General features: G+C 39.7%; 1 protein-coding gene across 1 annotated transcript in view; it reads right to left on the reverse strand.

Moving 5' to 3' along the window:
• Window positions 1–24,250, reverse strand: part of PREX2 (phosphatidylinositol-3,4,5-trisphosphate dependent Rac exchange factor 2) — a 1,787,099-nt gene that overhangs the window by 535,443 nt on the left and 1,227,406 nt on the right. The window contains exons 29-30 of the mRNA XM_044066265.1: window positions 11,115–11,197; window positions 9,127–9,217 (exon numbers count right to left, since the gene is read on the reverse strand). Of these exons, the coding sequence (XP_043922200.1) occupies window positions 9,127–9,217; window positions 11,115–11,197 (174 nt within the window). The remainder of the gene's footprint in view (window positions 1–9,126; window positions 9,218–11,114; window positions 11,198–24,250) is intronic.

Raw genomic sequence — 24,250 nt, forward strand, 5'->3', positions numbered from 1 at the left:
ACTAAAACATAAACAAATCAAGTCAACAAATGTTTATATATATATATATATATATATATATATATATATATATATATATATATATAGGAGTCTACTGCTTTTAATCGAATACCACTTATTCAAAAAACAGCAGTAGACCGCGCAGTTATGCGAAAGTGCACTTATTAAAAAGTGCACTTTTGCAAACACTGCTTCTGCAAACGTATCGCACTACAATGGAGGACAGTACGAAAACGTTCTATGTCCTCCACTGTGGTGTGGTAGTCATGGTCCTTAGGGTTAGGGCATGGGTCATGGTAAGGGGATAGCCCTACTAGCTGTCCCCTTACCATGACCCGTGCCCTAACCCTAAGGTCCGTGACTAGCACACCACAGTGGAGGACAGGCTATGTCCTCCACTGCAGTGTGGTAGTCAAGGACCTTAGGGTTAGGGCATGGGTCATGGTAAGGGGATAGCCCTACTAGCTATCCCCTTACCATGACCCGTGCCCTAACCCTAAGGTCCGTGACTACTGCACTAAACTGCAGTACGTAGCCCATTCGCTGAAGCGGGCGAAAGTGCACTTTCGATTAAGTGCACTTTTGCATAACCCAGGGTCTACTGTGTAATTTCGAAGAAGTGTATTTTCGAAGTTATACAGCAGACCCATATATATACATATATGTATATATTTAACAAAAAAAGCCATTCTACAAGACAAGAAGAACTTTTATACTCAGCTACAACAAACATCCCTACACCAACCACATAAATTCTGGACCGCCATTAATACACTGCTATCACCAGGAAAAGTTGCCACACCAAATCCTATTGATTCTAACCCCGACTGCCCATTACAAACGGCTAATGCCTTTAATACTTTCTTTACCTCTGCCATTCTAAAGCTAGCTAACCAACAAAGCCCTGATACCTCCAAACTGCTAAACCAAGGTCCCACTCCCCCCCCATTCCACCTCAAACCCATACCCACCACATATATATCATCCTTACTTCAAAAATTAAAACCTACAACTCCCTCAGCCGACAAGTTACCAGCAGAATTCCTTAAAATTGGTGCAAAAGCCATAGCTTACCCCATCTCCATATTGATTAACAGGACCATAAAAGAAAGCACAATTCCATCATTATGGAAAATCTCTTATATTATCCCACTATTCAAAGGTGGTGACTCTACTGAGTATTCTAACCAATAGCATTATTATCACCACTTGCAAAAATAATGGAGAAATGCATCCACAAACAGGTACTAAATCACCTGCTAAATAATAACCTCCTAGCTAAGTGCCAACATGGTTTTCGCCCTTTCCATAGCACTACTACAGCCTTACTTTCCTTTATCGACTCAATAAATAATAACATACCCTCTTCAGCCTTCTTCGTTGACCTATCCAAAGCCTTTGATATGGTCAACCACAAACTTCTCCTCCATCGCCTAAAGTCCCTCTCTTTTGACAATACAGCCTTAAATTGGTTCACATCCTATCTAAATAAAACAGGCAGTACTCTGGCATAACCATCTCTCTGATCTCCTTCCCACCTCTATAGGAGTTCCTCAGGGCTCTATCTTAGGCCCTCTACTATTTTCCATCTTTATAAATGATCTTTACCTAGCTACTCCTCTATCAACTTGCATTCAATATGCTGATGATACAACCATTATCTGCTCAGCCCCAACACAGTCAGAACTTTATTCCTTACACAAAATACCTTTCACTACCATAGAGCAATGGTTCTCCAACCACTGTCTCCTCCTTAACCCAAAGAAACCAAACTCCTGATTTTTACACCCACCATCTTGTCTCCCTCCATTAATTTCTCTCTCACAGCCAACAATGGCATCCTTATCTCCCCAGACAATAACACCAAACTACTAGGCATTACAATTGACAACCAACTCAAATTTGACACGCACATTGACTCTACAATAAAATCAACTAACAGAAAACTAGGCTCTCTGTATAGAATTAAATCTTTCCTTACTCTGAAGCCAGAACCACTATAGCTAGAACCCTTAATCTCTTCCCTTTTTTATGCCTCCTTACTCCTGAAGCCAGAACCACTATAGCTAGAACCACTTAAATCTTCCCCTTTCCCCAATCTATACAAACCTTTCTAAATATAATCTTACCAAACTAACTACGTCTTATAATAATATTGCCAGATTTGCTACAGCATCTCCATATAGGACTCACCATTGTTCTAACCTTAAAAAACTAGGTTGGCTAGAATTACCTAACCTTATACATTTTAACCAACTTACAATTGCCCATAAAGCTCTTTACCACCCAGACAATACCCCAATGCTCTCCACCCTCATAAAACCCTATAGCAATCTGAAAAACCAACAAAATACTGATTCTTTCTAAGAACTCAGCAGGTGACTCCACATTCTCAAACTCAGTTGGGAAACTATGGAATCAACTACCTCAAGACCTCACCACTCAAACATCAATCCCACTATTTAAAACTAAACTTAAACATTTCTTTTCCAACCACTGGCTTTGCTCTTGCAATAACCCAGACTAACCTTTCATACCTCCCTACTATGAGATTTTTTTTCCACTCTCTCTTTATCTCGTATACCTAACTCTCTACATAACTCTCTACAAAGCTGTTTCTATTACCTCACTTTAAAAAAAAAACTAAATATCTACTTTTCCATCTCTTTTTAAGATGTATTTAGACTAACTAGGTACTCTGTTATGTGTACTGTCATATTATATTTTTTAAGTAATAGAGAGACTTACCTCATATTTGTACTCAAATGTTCTTAATTCTAACAGAAGGTTTAAAGAATATGTTATTAGATATTATTTGTATATGTTGATATATTTCTGATAAAGTTTTGTTTTAGTCTTACTATAGTAGTACTGTCCTCCACTGAAAATGGACATGTATCCAGTTGGACTAGCCGGTTTAACAAAAATAAAAAAAAAAAAATAAAATAAAAATAAAAAATAAATAAAATATATATATATATATATATATATATATATATATATATATATATATATATATATCTACATTTTTTCTCACCACCAGGATTTCAGGAATCTACAACCACAGTCACATACTGCGGTAGCGTTGTCACCTCACAGTCTGGTTCAACTCTCAGCTAAAACGTCTTCTGTGTGGAAACATGCATGAATGGGCGTACCTTCGTTGAAGGTTGTGCATCAGGGCTGGCAACTCGGCACGTAAAAATCAACTGCCAATCATTAGTGGACCGGAGTTCCGCTGTGGCGACCCCTAACCGGGAAAAGCCGAAAGACACAACAACAACAACCACAGTCACATAAAAAGTAGGATGTATGTACAGTCCTACGTTGTACAGAGAAAAAAAGTGGCATAAAGTACATTTTGTGTAAAGGAGTGCACAAATGTTGGCACGTACACATTCTCACGCTCAAACCAACTCATCCATGGGTAATTTCTGCATTCCCCACACCCACTCATGGGTTATTTATTTATTGCCTAATTATCCAACATTATCACGGAACAACTGGTTTCCATGATGGAGAAGATTTTCACATGACGACTGTAAAGTGATTAAGTTACTAACTACTGCAGTTGATCACCACACCTTCAGAAAGCTACATAACAAATATGTAAATTCAGCAGCAGTAAGACATCTGGGGTTAAACTAACAGTCTAAAACTGCACAATTCATTTATAACTCAAAATTGCACTGCAGTATACAGTGTTTGGAAAAAATTGTTAATTTACAGTATAATATACAATAACCGATGAGTTGGTATGGTATAGATTTACCCACAGTTGGTGTGGTTTAATTTGATTAAACAAAGGCAACCATGGGTAAATCTTCAATACAACACACCCATGATGTGGTTATTGCTATTGTGCAATGGCATTGTTTAAGAAATAAATTGTTTACTTTTCTTAAATAATGTGTTTGTATAATAGCGCAGTGGTGTTCTTCTGCTGTGTTTCCATTTTCTGCCACTTTGTTGATGTACTGCGCATGTGTATGGGACTTACTTTCCCACACTTACACAGTACATCAGTGATTTGGAATGCAAGCAATGGAAAAAGGAAGATCTCCATTGCTTCCTTTTTTATTTATATTTTTATCTTTAAAAGAAAAACAAACTTTGAAATCCAGACAGTTTAGAGGTATGAGAGAGACGGAAAAAAATGCAAGGGAAATCAGTTATGTTTGTAAAGTTTTGCATAGCGTACCTGATTTTTCTTGTATTTTCTCTGCCCTCTGTACATACTTCTCAACCTCTTAGCTCAAGAGAACTGCAAAGCCTTAGCTTATATTAACAGAAAAAAGTCCAGGTGACTTGACTTTTTTCTATTGGTATGTGCTCAATTTACAATGGCACACTGGTAGGGCTGATCAATCAGGATGCATGATTTTGAATGCTAACGAGCTACCATTGTATAATGGAAACTTTGGTATTTAAATGAGACAAAAATCAGATACATGCTGCCAACCACCTGTTTTTAAACGTCAAGCATAGACGTGGGAAATTTATAGCTTACCAATTCTCCTAATAACTTATATATGGAGTTCAACAGAAAACCAAAGAACCTCGTAAAATCTCACAGGGACACAGAGAGAACATGCAGACTCATCACAGTAAACATCTCAGCTGAAAATCAGACTGGAAAAACACATACTTTTACAATTTTATGACATATAAAATCAGTTATCCTTCTGTTTGGGTTTTTCTTTTTTCTTTATGTAATGCAATCAGAAAATGTTTTAATAAAAATATATAGCACTCTCAATCTTTTCAGCACGTTCCATGGTATTTTCAGTATCCAACTAAGCTGTCATAAACTCATGAAGGGCTACTGCACAGGTCACAGAGCTTCTGTTTCCAGCACATCAGTTGCCTGGGTCACAAAATACCAAGGATCAAAATGCTGCTGGCTGTTCACCATTGAAAAAAATTCACCATTTAAATAAAAATGCTGGTGCAGTTTCTGTGCACATGCCAGCAATGATTCCTTTGTTTTGGAGGATTTCTCCCTTCTTCATGTCTGTACAGTCTCAGTGTTAGCATATAATAAGTTCAGGGGGTCTGGGCACAATTTCAGTTGTCTTTTTGTGTTTTAGGTATTTGTTTCAGGATTTAGAAACTTGAGATTTAGTAGTGGAATCTTAGGGTAGGTGGAAACTTTATTTAACTTCTCATCCAAAAACTGGATTATTATGACCTCAGTAACTTTCTAAAGGTCAACTATGCTACCAATATTGGAACAGGAATTGAAGCAACTGATGCAGCAATATCACCCACAGCCTTGGGAAATTTTCTTTTTGAGTTTCTACTATAAATGTGATTTACCAGCTGGATCAATAAATTAATAAACTCAGGAAACAAATTCACAAATACAACAATAAATGCCAAAAATTTGAGTCAAGCTTGATATAATGGAAGAAATCATATATTTAATGTAGCAAGACAATGAAGAAATGTACTTGGTGATATCAGCCCAGTGGTGCAACACAAATGGTGACAAATTTATTTTTTAACACTTGGAGTATAGTTGCAAGTAGAAAAAGTTAAAATAAATCAGCACCATTAATTACCATCATTGGTCACTAATAACAGGTCACTGCTGTAATGTAGTGTATACAGTATGATGATTATACTCTGATATCAAGAAAGAGACAAATCAGTAAAGTGCTTCTATAGCACAAGACCTGATCTTAACAATTGTTAAGCACCCCTGCTTCAGTTGTTAAGACTGGGTATCGTGCTAGGCAGTTAAATCTGCCAGTACTGGCCAGCAAACAACAGTGACAGAATTAAAAACAGATTTCTTTCTGCCTGCTGTCTGTACCAGTTATTTTTTCCAGACTTTCCGTAACACAAGACAACATGTTATTCTGTCTCGCTGACAGACCTCACTAAGTGCTTTATGACTTTGAAAGCCAGCAAAACACTCAGCACTTTTTTCTTATTCTATAACTAGTAGTACATGAGCAGATAAAGCAGCTGAAGATGGTCTTGGGAGTATTCCCCATACCCAGCTAACAGACAAACTCTATCCTTAATGATTACAAAACTCTAACATTGTGGCTTAATATAAGCTACTTGTTTTTTGTAGGAAACACATACTGGCCAGCAGTTAACCTGACAAGTTAATCATATACAGTCTGGTGATTTCAGTTTAGATTCAGTTTAGAGCACATTTATAAACAGTTGATTTACAGTGTGTAAAGCAGCACACCTCCCTACAGTTCTGTTTAAAAGTACATTCAGGAAAGTTTAAAACAAGAAGTGATTGCATAAAATCATTTCACAATGATTACACACCCAGTCCTGAAGCATAACTTTATTAAAATATATTAAAAAATCTTCTTTAAATTTAACATTACTGATTATCATCACAAAGCTGCAGTTTTATAGACCACCAATATAAGCCATTTAAATCTGAGAATATATCTGACAAATAAGCTGAAGTGCAAAAACATAAATGCAGACACATCCAGACAAGCATACAATATCTGTCAGATGTGGTCACATGACTATGCATCCAAAATATTCATGACCATTTCACACTGAATGATCTTCATCTAGCTGCTGAGACAAGTTTTCCTCATTTTAACCACCAGCTCTTTCATTTACTGCAGGACTCTGTATTAAATAAATTCCTACCTACCATGTACTCTCCTATTGTCTCAGACAGAAATGGCACTAACAATGGCTTTTCCAAGGGAAACATTTGTGCTTCCTTTACTTTTCTTAAACTTAGAACTCAAACTCCTAATATGAAAGTGTGTCTCTGTCATTTAAACTACGTTTTACTTTGGCCTTCTTCTATGTTAGGTTTATAGGTACAGTTCTATGCATGTAGTCCAGGAGAACATTAAGGAGCCTATTCCAAATTCTCAACTGCTCCAAAGCACTATCTGGTCATATGACTTGTCTCAAAGTCACACAATAAGCAAATGAAGGCTGAAGAAATCAAACCCTCAATCACAGGAACTAGATCATTAATAGATTATTTAATAGATTATTGCCTTAATTATCTATGATGCCAGACTTCTTCTATCTCAATCATCTGATCCCAATAGATCAAAACAGTCTTCTTCTGTCCCAGTCCTCATACTACTGCATTCCTTAAATGCTCATATCGCATATGGCAAATAGGTAACAGCCCCACTTTTTTATTTCTGAGAAGTAGTCTGTTTATGAATTGGTTAGACATTCCAAAAGTAAGGAAGTCTTTGTTTTAGCAACCAAATCTACCCAAATGTTATTCTATCTACTTAACTCCCCCAACTTCCAAAATAAAGAAGAGAATCATTTGGTTTTCCTTCAAATTTTCTTAAATTTCCATTTTGTCTCCTAGTTTCAACACTGATATAAATAAATACGCCATAACGCAATTACTTTAAAACATCCAGAACACCCAATCACCTCTTGGACTTCAGGCACGGCTATCTTGTCCAAGGCTAACCACTGTCTCATACCTTCACAAATAAAATCTAAAATTAGACTTCTTAGGGTAACACATATACTCAGAACTGTGGTTTAAGGGACAGCTTGAAGTGAATATTATAACAGTGGGAAAGTGAAGGTGCAAAGCCAGGACATTCTGATCTCCAGGTCCATTACCAAGAAGATCCATTTTCTAAGTGCATCTTTTAACTTCTGTCATATCATGTACACAGCTTACATAGACCATTCCATTATATAAGCAAACCAGATTGCCAAATATCTCATAAATAGGGAAATGACTGAATAAGGACCTCCAATGGCTTATAATTCAAAATAGTGGCCTTTGTTTCAGTCCACATTACTTTATAGCCATAGAAGTAAATCAAAGTCTTCAAGAATTGCAAAGGATTCCCATAAATCCAATGGTGGCCTGGAAAAATAAATCAGTACATCAACAGCAAATATAGGCATTATCACATGTTGTTCCCACAGCCAATAACACTCAGGATGATTCTGCCTCAAAATTATTGCTAAAGTCTCTAAACAAAATACAAATAAGGAGAGGTTCAGTGGAAACAATGGACACCCTTACCTTGTTGCCACAGTTAACTTAAATGGGTCTGAATGCTGAGCATAAATCTTCATCCTTTTAGTTGAGCTATTTCTTACTTCTAAGAGTGACTGTATAAAAGTTTAAGAAACCCCAATCTACTGCATGATCCTCACTCCATTAATGTTTTTCAGAATCTAAATTAAACATGGTCACCCCCTTCTAGACTGCTGAATATCACTCATTACTTACAATGACTTTACAGTGTTACCGAATGTTTACTGACCGAATGTCGACCATGCAAAGAATGTACTGAGGCAGCCATGCAGTCAAAAATAGTATACAGACCATATAGCCATGATTTACAATAGATATGGTCCTGCAAGAGGATAGCACCAGAGATCCTTATCCTCTTTGGGATAAACGCTGTTCCTTACTTCCAGGTTAGTGGGAACAACCTATCTTACAAAAATCTGCTCATAACAGTTACCCAAATAGCGATTAGGATTTCACTGCAAAACTTTCAAAAAATCTATAGACAAGCTCAGTGATTTAGTGAAAGGATGTTTATTCAACTTTTGTTATATTTCCTCCATTGTTAAAGGTCAAAAGTCTCACCCTGCTCCTCGACCAACCACTTTAAAGGTACTGATTCCAAGTATTCATGGAGCTCTAACTTAAATTTCAGGATATGAATTTCAGTCATATAAAGAGACCCATAATACTTCTAAAAGCCTGTCAGTATCTCACCAGGATCTGTTATGCTTCTGGAAGTCTATAAGTATTTCAGTGAGGTCTCTTACAATATCAGGTCCGCCTTATACTTACAAACTACTAACCTCTATAAGCAGCTTGTTGTCACATTCTTATTGCCACTGTTACTGCCCTTTTGCAGTCCAGGAAATTATCAAAGGAAAGACCCCTTATTGCCTTGTCTTGATAATCAACTCATTTCTAGCTCTTGATGAGAATATTAGGGGGAGGACCCTGGAGGAAGCGTAAAGGCAGTGGGAGCAGCGTGAAAAAAAATAAGCAAGGTAAACCCATTATCTTTAGTAACAAACAAAATGAATGCCCAATTCCTCACTGACTCAGCATTCTGTAATAAAAGCTGTTTTATTGTAGATTTCTTGTACCTGCTTGGAGATATTTACCTTGTATACCTCGACCAGGAGTGTAGTGCTTGGTCTGATCAAAAGCTTTTGCAACAGCTGGCCCCAGAAGAAGACTTGTGACAGAATCTACCTGTTGAGACCCAAGCATATTTAATCATTTTGTCAGACAGAGGAAAACAACAAAAGTAATAAACAAAATTATGCAATTAAGACAACAGAAAATATTCCCATATGAAAATAAATGATGTAGAATAAACAGAGCACACATTCTCTCATAAAGCACACTGTAAATAAAAGAGACAGCAACTTCTACCTTAAACTACCTTGATTTAAATAAAAAAAAGTCTAAGGTCTACATTATCATGCTCAGGCTTTTGCTGCTTGAGGCAAACAAAAAAAAAACTCAGAGATTGAAAACATGCATTGAATGTAAACCTGTTAGTGCAGCAATGTAAATACAGCTGTCAAAATGCTATATACAGTAAACTCTAAGGTAACCAGCACCCATAGGGATTCGTAGATGCCGGTTAACTGCAGTTTCTGGTTGCATGAGAGTTACTGTACCCTATACTATTTGTTTGGTTTGACTTGTTCTTAGGTTGGGGAGAGAGGGAATTTATTCCTCTCTTCCTTTTTAATACTCTAAAACTCTAAAAACATAAGGTATGTATCTGCGGGGGGGGGGGGGGGCAGAAAGTGCAACACATGAAAATTATACTGTATTTTTTCATTTTTTTTTTTTTTGTCAGTTGCTTGAGAGTGCCGGTTGCTTGAGTTCCAGTTAACTGAGTTTATTGTACACCATTCTTAACATAAGTAAGAAAAGATTAGCAAAAAAATATATACCTGACTATAGAAAAGCATCATATAAAATTAAGAAACAGCTAGATTAAGCAAGGCCTATTATGTCACAGCATCTTCCCCAACTACTGTTGAATCCACAGTGTTTTGTCAGTGGCTTTACCTTCAGTTTTGTGTTTCCTCTGTATGCCTACAGTACTTATGTGGTCTTTCATTTGTGTTACTTTTAAGTAACTACAGGCTGTTCTGCTATCAAAACAGTCTGAATCTCTGATGTTTTTAACTTTCCCAAGTATTGTACAATGTTGGATTAGATTATATTGGCTAAGGAGATGCAAGGGCAAAGCTTTCTGCATAGGAGTTTGGGGTCTGCCCTCTACTTCATCCTGAGCTACATATTCAAGTCCATTGGTTGTTACAGCTTTGTACTGCTGGAACTCCCTTAAAAGTGCGGTACTGTGTGATTCTTTGTGATACAGTGTGGTTCTTCCTCTAGAAGCAACTAAAACAATGAGCGCTTCAGAAGGTTAGTTAAGTTACACTAAGAAGTTATGTGCTGACGTTAAAAGTAGAGGAATCAGAGGTGTTAATCCTGAAATAATATTTTTGCTGAGAAGGTATGGACAAAAACTAGAATATTTTCAAGTATGTGCCTACTAAGCAGAGAAAGTCTTTATAGAAAAATGAAAACAGGTAGGTTAGATGGATATAGGGCTATAGATTTCTAACTTCTAGGAGAACTCGACTGAAAGAAAAACATAAAAGGATACAATACCCCATTATCTTTAGGTAGCAAATATAAAAGCTACTATAAATCCACCAATGCAAAGCTAACACTTATACACTCATATGTATTGTCACTGCGCCATTTTCTTTTCATCCCATCAGACTGACTGCATCACGCATTTAAATTATGTTTTTCAGTGATACAATCCAGACACAGGATTAGCTGTAAACAAATTGATAATTCTAGTGTGTTGATCCCTCCTATTGGACTTGGCTGCATAATACATAATAGGAAACTGAATGTTTAGCTAGGAACGTTTAGCATTTGACAGCCAAAAAAGATTAAAAAGTATTATTACTTATACAGAAAAGATCCCATAAGTATTATTGAAAAAGGTATGGAGTAAAGCATATACTATTATTGATGACCAAAAATCATCAACTGTACTTAAACTTACTATATGAATAAATAGAAGTGCTACATGTTCTGAAATAATTACCTGAGTAAAGAGATGCTCTAAGCAGCTATGTAATTTGTTTTGTTTATCATGGGAGATAAGAAGACTGGATGGCAGTTCATCACCTGTATAAAGAATAAAAAAATCATGCTTAGTTGTTTCTTCTTGTCCTACATATGACATTTTATTATACATGTGTTTATCTGAGAGCAGTGTACAAACAGAACAATTATCAATAACATAGCCAGAGAATTAGCTTACTATTGATAGCAAATTAGTCAAGCATTTGTGTGGATGTGCAATTTAAAATATCAACAGCCAGCTATAAGCTTCTATCCAACACAAGAAAGTATAAGAAGTTTGATAATATACAACAGTTTACTACATATGGTAATATGTCATAAAAACATGAAGTATATCAAAGGAAGATGTTTGCACTCACAATACAGATAACCATACCTGACAACCTCTAAGTGCAAGAATCAGACAAAGCCTAGAAAGTTGCTAGAATAACAAGTTTTGCAGTCATTTGTATTGACTGTAATACGCAATGATTTGTCATAAAACCATGTTTTACAAGGAACAGACCAAAAACATGAAGCAAAATGGTGGGGATTTTGCAAAATTAGGGAAAAACTGAAAACGATTTCTCCTGCACTCAATTATGCAAAGAAAAATTTAGTTATGATGGAAAAATGAAGAAATCAACTGGTGCTCTACTCTTCAAGTTTTATAACATTCTATTATACCCACTTGAGTACTGGGCATTATTCAAAATGATATACCAAAAAGCAGGGGTATTTAGGAAATGTTGCTATTTGTAACAGCTAAAGGAAGTTCTATATAAGGTGGCATAGACAGAAATGTAGAATTGCAACCCACCTGCCGAGTTTGGAAGTTCAGACAAAAACAAGCCAGACAAAATTAACCTTAGCTGAAAAACAAGGCCAACAGTAAAATATTTAGCTGGTTTTCCCACGATTCGGCCTAGGCTGAGCAACTTCAGGGCTGGTTATATTAAGGGTAGGGGGTGCAGGGAGCCCAGTTCCCTCAATGGGAGATGTGGAGAGCTCTGCCCTGCTACATAAAAAGAATACTGTCCATTTTGCTATCAGATGTATTTTCAACTCTTTTTTTTTTTAGTTTTTGCAGCTTTCACCCTTAAATAGGAGAGGAAGTTGAAATGTAATAACATGTTTTTCTGCTTTTCTTCCCTACTTAGAAAACGGCCTTCATAAGTGCTGAAATGTAATGGTTAAAAGCACAATAACATCGGGCCAAAAGTAATGCCTAAAGCCTAATTAATAAAAACAGCGGGCAACACAGACTATTTTCCAAATACAGTCATGCAACTCTGTTCTGCTCTTCTTCACTTTTAAGGCAGTAAACACCTCGTACCTATTCAAAGTGCTTACAAAAACAGATAGCGCCTTCATTCTGCAAAGCACATATTCATAAAAATACGTTGAATTTTTAAAAAAGTTTATATTTAACACTGCAGAAACTAAACTCGAATTAGGATTCTTAAATGCTCCCTACTTGCGAAAAAAGCTAGAACATTTTCTTTTTTTTTACTTTTAGAAACAGATAACCTTACATGGACTTTAATGCATACACTGGAAACTATTAAATACCAGAAACTGCTAATACTTACACCATTCTCTTTGCTAGACACAGGTAGCAATTTTGGGTCTAGCAAGCAGCCCTGCATGGTAGCTATACTACACCTTAAAACGTGTCTCCTGCTTAGCTGTTCATTCACAACTGAGGGCCTTCTGGCTTCACTCTGCTGCCAGTCATACATTTTATATAGTTAACCAGCCCTGAAGACACTTATTAATAACAATGGCATTGTAGGTGCATGCAACATGTTAAATTAATCAGAAAAATGGTACCTGAAGACATCCAACCCAGCTCACCCTAACCAAATTAGTAGCATCCTCACCTCCGCTCACTTACTTTTACTTATGAAGCAGCGTCCTGACCTCCGCTCACTTACTTTTACTTATGAAGCAGCATCCTGACCTTCACTCGCTTACTTTTACTTATGAAGCAGCGTCCTGACCTTCGCTTGCTTAATTTTACTTATGTAGCAGCGTCCTGACCTTCGCTCACTTACTTTTACTTATCAAGCAGTAGCCCATCGCTCACTTTCATTCCCAAAAGTACAGTTTTGTACCTACCATAAATGTAGATGTTCGAGTGCTAATACAGCTGCAGTAATCACAGATGGGTTTTCTGCCGTCAGGCGGGTCCTCGGTCGGCCGAATTCCAAAGTCTAGGTCCGGCGTCGGTTGTTGTCGCTTTCTTTCCTGACGTCAGTGCGACAGGGGTATATAAGACACAGCCGACGCCATTTTCTTCAGTCTTTCTTGCCCCAGATGTCAGGTGCCCCCAGAAGGAAGGCAATACATAAAGTATATATATATTCATGCAATGCAATATAAACAACAATCAGTAGATGCAAGCAAATATATCATAGAAGGATAACCCAAATCAGGTTGTATGAGGAGGGGTTAGCCCCTAGGCCTTTACTAAGAGGGGAAGGAGGGAGGGAAACCTGTACTGCAGCTGTATTAGCACTCGAACATCTACATTTATGGTAGGTACAAAACTGTACTATGTTCATCGTGCATACAGCTGCAGTAATCACAGATGGGTAGAATCCCAAAGCTACGCACAGGGTGGTAGGCACTAGGTGGAACTGGGATGAGCCAGAATGCCCTGCAACACAGCAGTGGCAAAGCCTGCTCTAGTTTTGGAGTATAAAGGCAGGTGGTAGTGTTTGGTGAAGGTATGTACAGAACTCCAAGTGGCTGCCTCCAAAATATCTTTGGTAGGAACTCCTCTGAGGAAGGCTGTAGAGGTAGCTGTGGCCCTGGTGGAGTGGGATCTGATGCCAGTAGGAACAGATTTTCCATGAAAGGAGTAACAAAACCGTATGCAGTGGCCTATCCATTTTGAAATTGTCTGTTTGGTAACTGGCTTCCCTTGAGCTCCTACAGCATAGGACACAAAAAGTTGTTCTGATTTCCTGAAAGGCTTTGTTCTGTCCAAATAATAAAGTAGCTGTCTATGGATGTCTAAGGAGTGTAGCAGCCTTTCCCCTTTGTTTTGAGGATTGGGGTAAAAGGTAGGTAAGTGTATGGCTTGATTTAAAGCTACCCTGGATACCACTTTAGGCATAAATGTCGGGTTGGTTCGAAGGGAAACCCTGTCCTAATGGAAGATGAGAAAGGGCTGCACAGCCATGAGGGCTTGTAGTTCCGAAACCCTACGAGCTGAGGTAATGGCCAGAAGGAAAGCTGTTTTCCAGGACAAATATTGCAAATCTGTTGAGGCAGCTGGTTCAAAGGGAGGCAATGTTAATTTTCTAGAATGTAATTAAGATCCCAGGCTGGTATTGGTTGTTTCCTTGGAGGTCTTATATTCTTAGCCCCTCTGAGGAACTGTCTTAAGAGTGGGTGAGAGAATACGGGTGGATCCGTGTTGAATTCTGCAGAAATGGCTGAGGCATGGATTTTTATGGAGGAAAATGAAAGTCCACTGTTCAGCAGCTCAGCTAGATACTGTAATACCTGAGGCAAATTCAGTTTTCTAGGGTCCTGGCCTTTTTTCTCATTCCAAGAGCAAAACCGTTTCCATTTTGCAGAGTAAGCCTTTCTAGTAGATGGCCTTCTGGCCTCCAAATTGACATCCTGCACCTCTTTGGGGAGTAGGGTCTGTTGTGGTGTTAAGGAATTTTCCATGCAGCGAGATTGAGTGTTTTCAGCTGACTGTGAAGAGTTTTGTAGCTGTGCTGAGTCAGCAGAAGAGGCATTAGAGGTAGGGGCCAAGGAGGAGCATGTGTTAGGCTCCTCAGGAGTGGGTACCAGTGTTGTCTTGGCCATTCTGGAGCGATCAGTATCATCTTCGGTCTGTCTGCTCTTGCTTTCAAGAGCACCTTGGGCAGAAGAGGCAGAGGTGGGAAAGCGTACACTGTCCATGCTGTCCAACTGAATGAAAGGGTGTCCACTCTCCAGGCCTTTGGATGAAAAGTCCTTGAACAAAACTTTTCCAATTGATGATTCCTGTGGGAGGCGAAGAGATCTATGTCTGGCCTCCCCCATGCTTGGATTATCTTTGTAAACACTTGAGGATGCAACTTCCATTCGTGTGGATCTGTCATATTTCTGCTTAGATTGTCTGCCAGCATGTTTTCCAAGCCTGGCTAGTACTGTGCTTGAAGTTCGATTTGCCATTCCAGAGCCAAGTTCCAAAGTGTCATGGCTAGTCTGCACAGGGGGTATGAATGTGTTCCTCCTTATTTGTTTATGTACCACATTATTGTGATGTTGTCTGTTCTTATCAATAATTGTCCTGGATGCAGGAGGTCCTTGAAAGCTGTAATTGCATTTATCACTGCTAGCATTTCTTTTTGATTGATGTGAAGGTGCTTTTCCTTTTGGGACCATTTGCCCTGAATGCACCTGTCTGTCATGTGCGCCCCCCAGGAGTAATCTGAGGCGTCTATTGTGATGACTTGATTTGCTTGAGGCTTGCAGAATGGGAGACCTGTGTTTGTTTGACATGCTTGGGCCCACCATAGAAATTCCTTTTGCAAACATGGAATTATTGGTATTATTGTTTCTAAACTGTGGCTGTGTTGAGACCATAGGTTTTTTAGGTACCATTGAAGTTTCCTCATATGCAACTTTGCACATGGGATTAAAAGAATGCAAGATGCCATGAAGCCCAGAGCCTGCAGGATTTTCCTTGCAGTAAGCCTGGTACAATTTGCTAGTGTTTTGAAGTACTGAGTTAGTTGCCTCTGTTTTTCTGGTGTAAGATAGGCCATCTGGGTGTTTGTGTCCAAGTTGGCACCCAGGAAAGTTATTTTCTGAGATGGTGTTAGCCTGGATTTCTCTTTGTTGATTGTGTATCCCAGAGAATTCAGTAACCGTGTTGCATAAGCCAGATGTTCCAGACGTATGTGCTTGCTGTCCGCTTGGATCAGGCAGTCGTCCAAATAAGGGTAAATTTGTATCCCTTGAAGTCTGCAGTAGGCAATTACTGATGCCAGGCATTTCGTGAATACTGTGGGTACAGTAGATAAGCCAAAGGGTAATGCAGAGAATTGATAGTGGATTGAACCTGCAAGAAATCTGAGGTATCTTCTGCAGCTTTGTCTGATTGGGACATGCAGGTATGCCTCCTTGAGGTTCAATGTTACCAGCCAAAACTCCTTGCCCAGCATGGGAAGAAGCTGCTGTAATGTGAGCATCTTGAATTTTGGTACGAGTAAGAATGTGTTTATGATGGATAAGTGCAAAATGGGTCTCCAGTCGGTTCCTTTCCTTGGTACCAGAAATAGCCTGGAATAAAAACCTTGACCTTGTTGGTGAGTAGGTACCTCTTGAATAGCTTTCATGTCTATGAGCTTTGAAATTTGTAGTTGTGCCTCTGCTCTTTGATTGTGTGGCAGGTTTGGCATGCCTCTCATTTTTGGGAGAGTGTGAAAATGAAATCTGTAGCCTCTGTTTATAACGTCCAGGATCCATTTATCTGTTGTGACAATATGCCAATTTCTTGTAAATAATGCCAGCTTTCCTCCCAAGGGTGCTGCCAGCTGAGACTTGCTTGGCGTAGAAAGGAGGAAGTCATTGGGTTTGTTTCACGAATTGTTGTGCACTGTCTTCGCCACCTCTTGGTGCTGGAGTTTGCCATTGCCTGCCTCTATATGATCCTTGTGATTGCCCTCTGCCCCTTGTGCGCCTGTATCTACCTCTTTGGGGCTTGTCCGTGGCTGGAAAGGACCAGTTTTTAGAAGGCCAATTTCTGCTAAAACGTGGTGGTTGAACCTGTAGAAAAGCTTTAACAGTTTGCATAGATTTGGCTTTTTCTTCCATTTTCCGTAGTATCTCCTCAGCATTAGTACCAAATAGCACATCCTTTTGTAAAGGAGTATCTAGTAGTTTAGCTTTCACATGATCAGGCAAGATTTGTTCCCTAAGCCATGCATGTCTACGAATGACTGAACCTGTAACAGCAGTTCTACTTGAGGCCTCTAGGGCATCATAGCCACATTGTAAGGTGTGTTTACCCACTTGTTCTGCACTATGCATCATATCCTGCAACTCCTTCATATCTGGTTGTTCAGGTTGAGACATTTTATTTCTTAATTGTGATGACAGAAACTGCTGATATTTAAGCATATGAAACTGACAATTTAAGGCCCTCATGGCTAGGGTGGCCCAGGTATATACCTTTTTTCCCCACCTTTCTAAGGATCTTGACTCTCTTTTGGAAGGTAGTAGATTCTTAGCAGTAGAGGCCTTCATTCCCTTGGGGCCTTGAGAAATGGTTTCAGGGTCAGCATTATGGCTTTTGTAAAGAAATTGGTGAGAGTTAGGAACTCTGTAGTACCTATCAGGCTTGCTTACTTTTACTTATGAAGCAGTGTCCTGACCTTCGCTCACTTACTTTTACTTATCAAGCAGCAGCCCATCGCTCACTTTCATTCCCAAACTCATTGAGTTAAACATCCAACACCAGAGGGGGAAAAGAAGAGGGACACACCTGCCCCTCTTCTCTGCCTAAACACCAAACCTATAAAAATAACCACAGAATCCTCAATGTTCTTAAAAGAGGAAGGGAGGGTAGCAAGTTCAAACCAAAATCGGATCCCTTACCCAGTTACATTCACACAAAACGAGTTAAGCCCCTCTTTGCACTTATCATTTCCTCCCAACCCACCTACTTTCCCAATTTAACCCTTCCATCCCCACCACAATAACGTTCTTCTACTACAGTCTGAACTCCCATCACTATTCCTAACTGACTCTCACCCGATGTCCCTTGACAAATTAGTTTGTTCCCAAACCTGATTTGTACCGATCCTCTTCAATAAACATACCACATCAAATGACATTTGATGACCTTTATTAAACTTCCATAAACATAACTTTGTTGAACTATATTTTAATTTATTGATCACACCATGAACATCCACATAACCATTTACTAGGATAGTGCAGCCCCCCACTCACCCTAAACAAATAAGCAGCATCCTCACCTCTGCTCGCTTACTTTTACTTATCAAGCAGCGTCCTCACCTCTGCTCGCTTACTTTTACTTATCAAGCAGCGTCCTCACCTCTTCTCGCTTACTTTTACTTATCAAGCAGCATCCTCACCTTCGCTCATTTATTTTTACTTATCAAGCAGCGTCCTGTTGCTCACTTTTATTTCCCAACTCATTGAATTAAACATCTGACACCAGAGGAGGAACAGAAGAGAGGCAAACCTGCCACTCTTCTTCACCAACTAGCTCGACATAAGCTGTTCCCCCTCATTCACTACAAAACCGTTAGCAAACCCTTCAAAACAAACCTAAGTGTATATTAAGGAGGTCCCACCAAAATCATTCAGGTGTGTTCCATCCTCTCTGAACCAAATTGGATCCCTGTCACCGACATCCCAATGCCCTATCGTATAAATACCCAAAGCAGCCAGTTGCCTAACTAGCCTAAAATTAACAAACCGTTGAGCCCCCTCCAAAGTCAAAGTAACTGTGGTCCTACCTCCAACCACACTGTACACATATCTGGGTATAACCTCTTTAAAATAAACAGATCCTCACTTATCCTAACTACCCACTGTAGCTTTTGAATTATTTACAAATCGTTACCTGCCAAATGAACCACCAGGACTCTAAGGAGCCCACTGCCACCCAAAACAATGCCAACCCAAGTGTGTGCCATCCAGCCTAACTACAGCATGCTTTTACCACCTAATGGATATAAGAATGACCAAAATGAGATTTCCTTTCCTAGAGAACAAATTTAATACTAAGTCAGTCACTGTACCTAACTAATATAAGACAAGAAAGCATTTGATGGCCAGCGACCCACCCTCTTAATGACTTCAATTAATCTGCCTTCCCTTGCAAAATCCGATACCCTTCCAATGAGCAAAGAATGAATGGGAAACCTTTGATCTACACAACCAAATATACATGGAAGCAAAAAACACTGAAACATACCACCAAACTTGCAACCAAACAACCCTGACCCTAAAAGTTCCATAATACATCCATAAAGAAAACGTTACACATAAAGTATAGGCCAATAAATCTCCATTTACCAGTGATAATCCACAAAACAAAACCTTCAAAACCTGTCTTGTCAATGGTCATTGTCTGTCAGTCTTCACACTATCAACCGTACCCCATCCCTTTCAGCACACGAACCACAGTCCAAGATTTAGTAAAGTCACGTAACCCTGCCACTCGTGCAACTATATTTTTTGCATCTAAGTCCACCCTGACTGACTGAACTGCCTTACCTTGTTTGCAAGCCTGAACCAAATATCACAACAACAATCCTTCTCACCAAACTCCTTCCTCCTCAGGCAGCTGCATCAAAAATTTAACAAAATCTTGCAATTCCCTACCATTCACCTTCCTTTTAAAAGCTGCCCAGGATTCATTTACTAAGCACCTGGTCCTTCCAACCCAACTTGACACACCTCATCTAGCAACAACAGTGGCTCCTTGCACTGCCATATTGTTCAAATGAAAATGAACGCTTTCCCCTGCAACGTCTCCTGCTACACCTTCGAAGCCAGCCAAACTGAAACTAACTCCAAATAGTCAACATCCCTCCTCCAATCATCCTTCCAGCCAGCCACAAACCATCCCCCCCCAAAATATGTCCCCATCCCAATATTTTCTGCCGCATCTGTAAACAATTGCAAATCCCCTTGAACAACCCAATCCACCTGCCAAAATGCTGCTTAAAAAAAAAAAAAAAAACAATGCTAGATCAGCATGCACCAACTTATTAATCTTCACCCAATGATGTTTGCTTTCCCCCATTCAACAAAAAGGCCACAAACCCACAAAAGGAACAATCTAAACTTCAGGAGCTTGAAGAGCTCCATGACTTCCTTAATCTGCACCTTGTCCTTGGATTTCCCCAGCAAATCTGTTCTTTCAAGTGTGTTACCTTCACATCTGGTAACCAAAACAAACCATAGCCTGCATCCAGTAGCAATCCCAGAAAACAAAGCCTTGCCTGAGACTTCTAACTTCTCCCTAATCAATGGAACACCCAGTTCCTCACACATCCCCAGAAATATCCACAATCCTTCCAATGCTCCATCAAACCCTTCAGCTACTCTTAAGAAGTCATCCAAATAACATACCAGCTCCTGGCAGCCTATCCACTGCTGCCAAATTCAATGAAGAGCAGCGCTAAACCTCTCAAAGTAATACAGGCCACCAAGCATCCCATCTGCATGGCCTTGTCAAAATAAAACTTAAACCCAACTGCCCTGCCAACAGCAGTCACTCTTCCTTTCAAACTGGTAATAAACAAAAAAATGGATTCAGTATCTACCGACACTAACCATGGGTCCATAGACTCTAAAACGACCTGCACTGCATCACTCAAAGATGCATAACTGACTTTTGTGTCATCTCCTGAAATAAAATCATTCCCAGAATTCCCCTCAGGATAAGACAGATGGTGAATCAAATGAAATTCCCTGACACCTTCTTAGGAACCAACACCAATGGAGAAACCTTAAAACTGTTAAAGGGAGGAATAACAAACAGACCCAGCAACCTATCCATCTGCCTTTCCTACTCCACCAAGCCTTCCAAAATCCCTTCCTTCCCCTGCAAGGAATGCAGAGTCCTACAAATTGACTCCTCCCCTCCCACGCTTGACTTAACAGAAAATCCGCAAAAAAAACATCTATTAATTCATCCACAACTGCTGAATCAGGAAATTGCATGACAATCTGACATAATACTTGTATGTTAATGGAAAAATGCATCCTCCAGTCTTCCCTTTGACCCATGATAGGACACCCCTTTCTCCATCCCTTAAAATCGCCATTACGTCCCCGACTACTCTGAAATCCAGAAAACGACAAAGGTAATCAAAACAATTCAATTAATCTATTAATTCATCCACAACTGCTGAATCAGGAAATTGCATGAGAATCTGACATAATACCTGTATGTTAATGGAAAAGTGCATCCTCCAGTCTTCCCTTTGACCCATGATAGGACACCCCTTTCTCCATCCCTTAAAATCGCCATTACGTCCCCGACTACTCTGAAATCCAGAAAACGACAAAGGTAATCAAAACAATTCAAGCTGCTGCAAACTCAAAATAACCAATGTGCCTTCCGTCTACCCCCTGCACAGCTGAATTCATACCCGCACACTTCGAACAGATGTGCAAAAACCTACATGGCACCCACAGGCAATACCCTGCATTAAAGCCCAGCATATGCCTATGAAAACCTACACGGCACCCACAGGCAACACCCTGCATTAAAGCCGAGCATATGCCTGTCCCAACCACCCCCCCCCCAACTTAACCTCCTTGCTAACAGCTCCAAGGTTATCTACCATAGTGGTTAGCCAAATGTCAAGATGGCTTGCATCTCAATGCAGTGACTGATCCACCGCCTTCCACTTTCCAAACCTCTGATCATATCACAACCAGGCATTCCCCACCCACGGATGCTGTACCTCAAAGATCATGAGACGATAACCCAAGAGTGGTAAGGCCAAGACACTATCCTTCTCCAACCAAACTGCAATGTAATAAATGAAGCCTAACACCCAGTTGTCCCATTTCCTCGGCTACAGTCTACCTATCCTCCTCTGCCCCAAGGCCACTAAAGCCACCAAAAGTCTTTACTGCTTGTGGTTTCTGATTCCCTCAGACATTGAACCCCCATCCACATCAATTAATTCAAAATATCTACATACTCCCCCTTTCAGATCTTTCCTTTAACTAAAAGCAGTATGTGAGGGGGTTAAAAGACCACCCCCCCTTATCTCAGGGCCTGTTTAGCTAATGAATCACCTGGCCATATCCCAAAGTCTGACTCAATCTCATGCTGTTGTGACTCCACCCTAATGTGGATGACCCCAAACTCCCCATAATCAAACACAAACACCTGCTTCACCCTGCACCTGATGTACCTCATCCTCACCTGTCCTCACACTACTCCCAGACCACACCAACTCTGAAATGCCTAAATGAGCACCTAACACTATCATTACCGATGACCTCACTGCGCACAGCTACAGTGACCGAAACATTCACCTCAGTAACATCCATCACCTGTCGAGTCCACTTCCTTTGAACCACCGGCCGATGCAAACTGCACTTCTGCCATCTGCCACCACATCATACACCACTCCAACAACTGAAACATCCACTATGACAGCATCCCTCGACTGCCGTGCCTACTTCCTTCTTGCCACTGACCTGCTCTTGGCCCACAAATTGCACGATCCAGCCATCTGTCAAGGAAAAGAAAGCAATAATTACTATCCACCAGAGAAAACAAAAACCTTCTTTAACTGTCCACTGCCCATAAGATGCTGCCCAACTCTATCCCTTTACCCACAGCTGGACTGTGTTTCGACCGACAGGCTATGACTCCTGAAGATGCTTGCTGAAATGGAGACAAATGCTCCAAAAAAGCAAGTTTGCAGGTATATCCATAATTACCTATGCTTAAAGCTGTTCCCTATGTGCTTAACCATGTGCCAGTCCTGCACTGACATACCTGCCAACCTGCTATCCCAGCCAAGGAACCCTATATCAGGACAGATTCCTAATAATGTGTCTATTACTTCTTAACAGCTCATAAGCATAACCCTCTGTGTTCCAATATGAATTTCCAGAAGGACATACTAGTTCAACTCGAACAGCAAACTGGAATACCCTGTAATCTAATGCTTATTAAAACGAGTGACCAACATATCCTGTGTACAAAATGAAATCCACCGATGTTATATTATTAGAGACACCTAAATTTAAGATCTGTTGACATGCCTTAATTGCCCCAGAGATAACTACAGACATTGTGTCACCACCAGTGAAATTGGCTTTATTTTTTGATATAGTGGTAGGTATGACCCAATCAGATAGTCCTGGCTTCCAAAACAAAATAAAATAAAGTAAAATAAGAAAAAATAAATATGAGTGACCCTGTAGACAATAATACCTATGACATTATAGTTACCATAGAAAAATTGAACTTAATACAGCCAGTAGACCACTAATCATGCGGGTCTATATTAGAACATCGAATATTTAACAGTTCAAATCACTAAAGGTTGACCTTTAGTGATTGAACTGTTAAAACATTGAATGTTCAGAAAAAAAAAATAAAAATAAAAAAATAAAAAAATAAAAAAAAACTAAATGGTGTAGGCAGGGGGGCACCCCCCGCTACTTAAATATACCAACTCCGAGATCGCACTACATTGAAGTAAATGGAAATCTCCCCTTACGGAGATTTCCGTTTACTTGTTTGACGTTCTGCAGTTTTGCGATTCTTGTGTCGACAATGTCAGATATGACAGTGTCTGCTTTCAAGAATGTAATATAGACCAAATCATGCTACACGCATGCGAGACTAATAGTCATTACTGGCAGTCGTGCTGTTCGACTGTGAACCTACTTATGCAAGCATGGAGCTCCTTCCAGAGAAAAAGATGGTTTTAGTGCACTCCACCACAAATCTGGTATGTCATACCTATTCACCAAATCACAGTTAGCGAATGTGATGCTTCCCTGTTTTTTTTTTTCTTTTCCCCTTTCTTATATAATGTAACAGCCATGAGGCCAAGCAAAGTAATTTCCCCTATTCAGTCTCTGCTCAGCACACAATACAAGCCCTCCCCAACTCTCCTTCAACTGTTGGTCATGCTATAAGCATCACAGTTAGAAAAGAACCTGGATTCCAGAGCGCACACCAGGAGAGCTGAACATGCCATCTTAATCTGACGAGATTCAAGCAAAAACATATACTGCTATTTAGTCAGCTTTTTACCGAGCTTAGTAAAACATGAATGAATACAAGGGAGGATGATACTGCAGGGATGCTGCAGTGGTTACATATGTTGGTTAATACCAAGTCCAAGATATTATCACCTCTTGTGGGGGTATCGACTAGCTGTTCTAAAGGATTTGCAATGATAAAATTGAGGAATCTCTGGGCATTTGTGTTCTGGCAAGAGTAGTTCTTCCAGTCTATGTTTGGGTAGTTAAAGAAACCCAGGATCAGGGTAAAGGGTTGAATCTTGATAGGTTTGAAGAGGTCTAGATAGGCAGTTTGGGCATCTTGGGTCAGATTTGGGGGCTGGTAGCTTACTATGA

This window comes from Protopterus annectens, chromosome 3.part1, assembly GCF_019279795.1.
Source record: "Protopterus annectens isolate FY-2018-M chromosome 3.part1, PAN1.0, whole genome shotgun sequence".
NCBI classification, from domain to species: Eukaryota; Metazoa; Chordata; order Ceratodontiformes; family Protopteridae; genus Protopterus; species Protopterus annectens.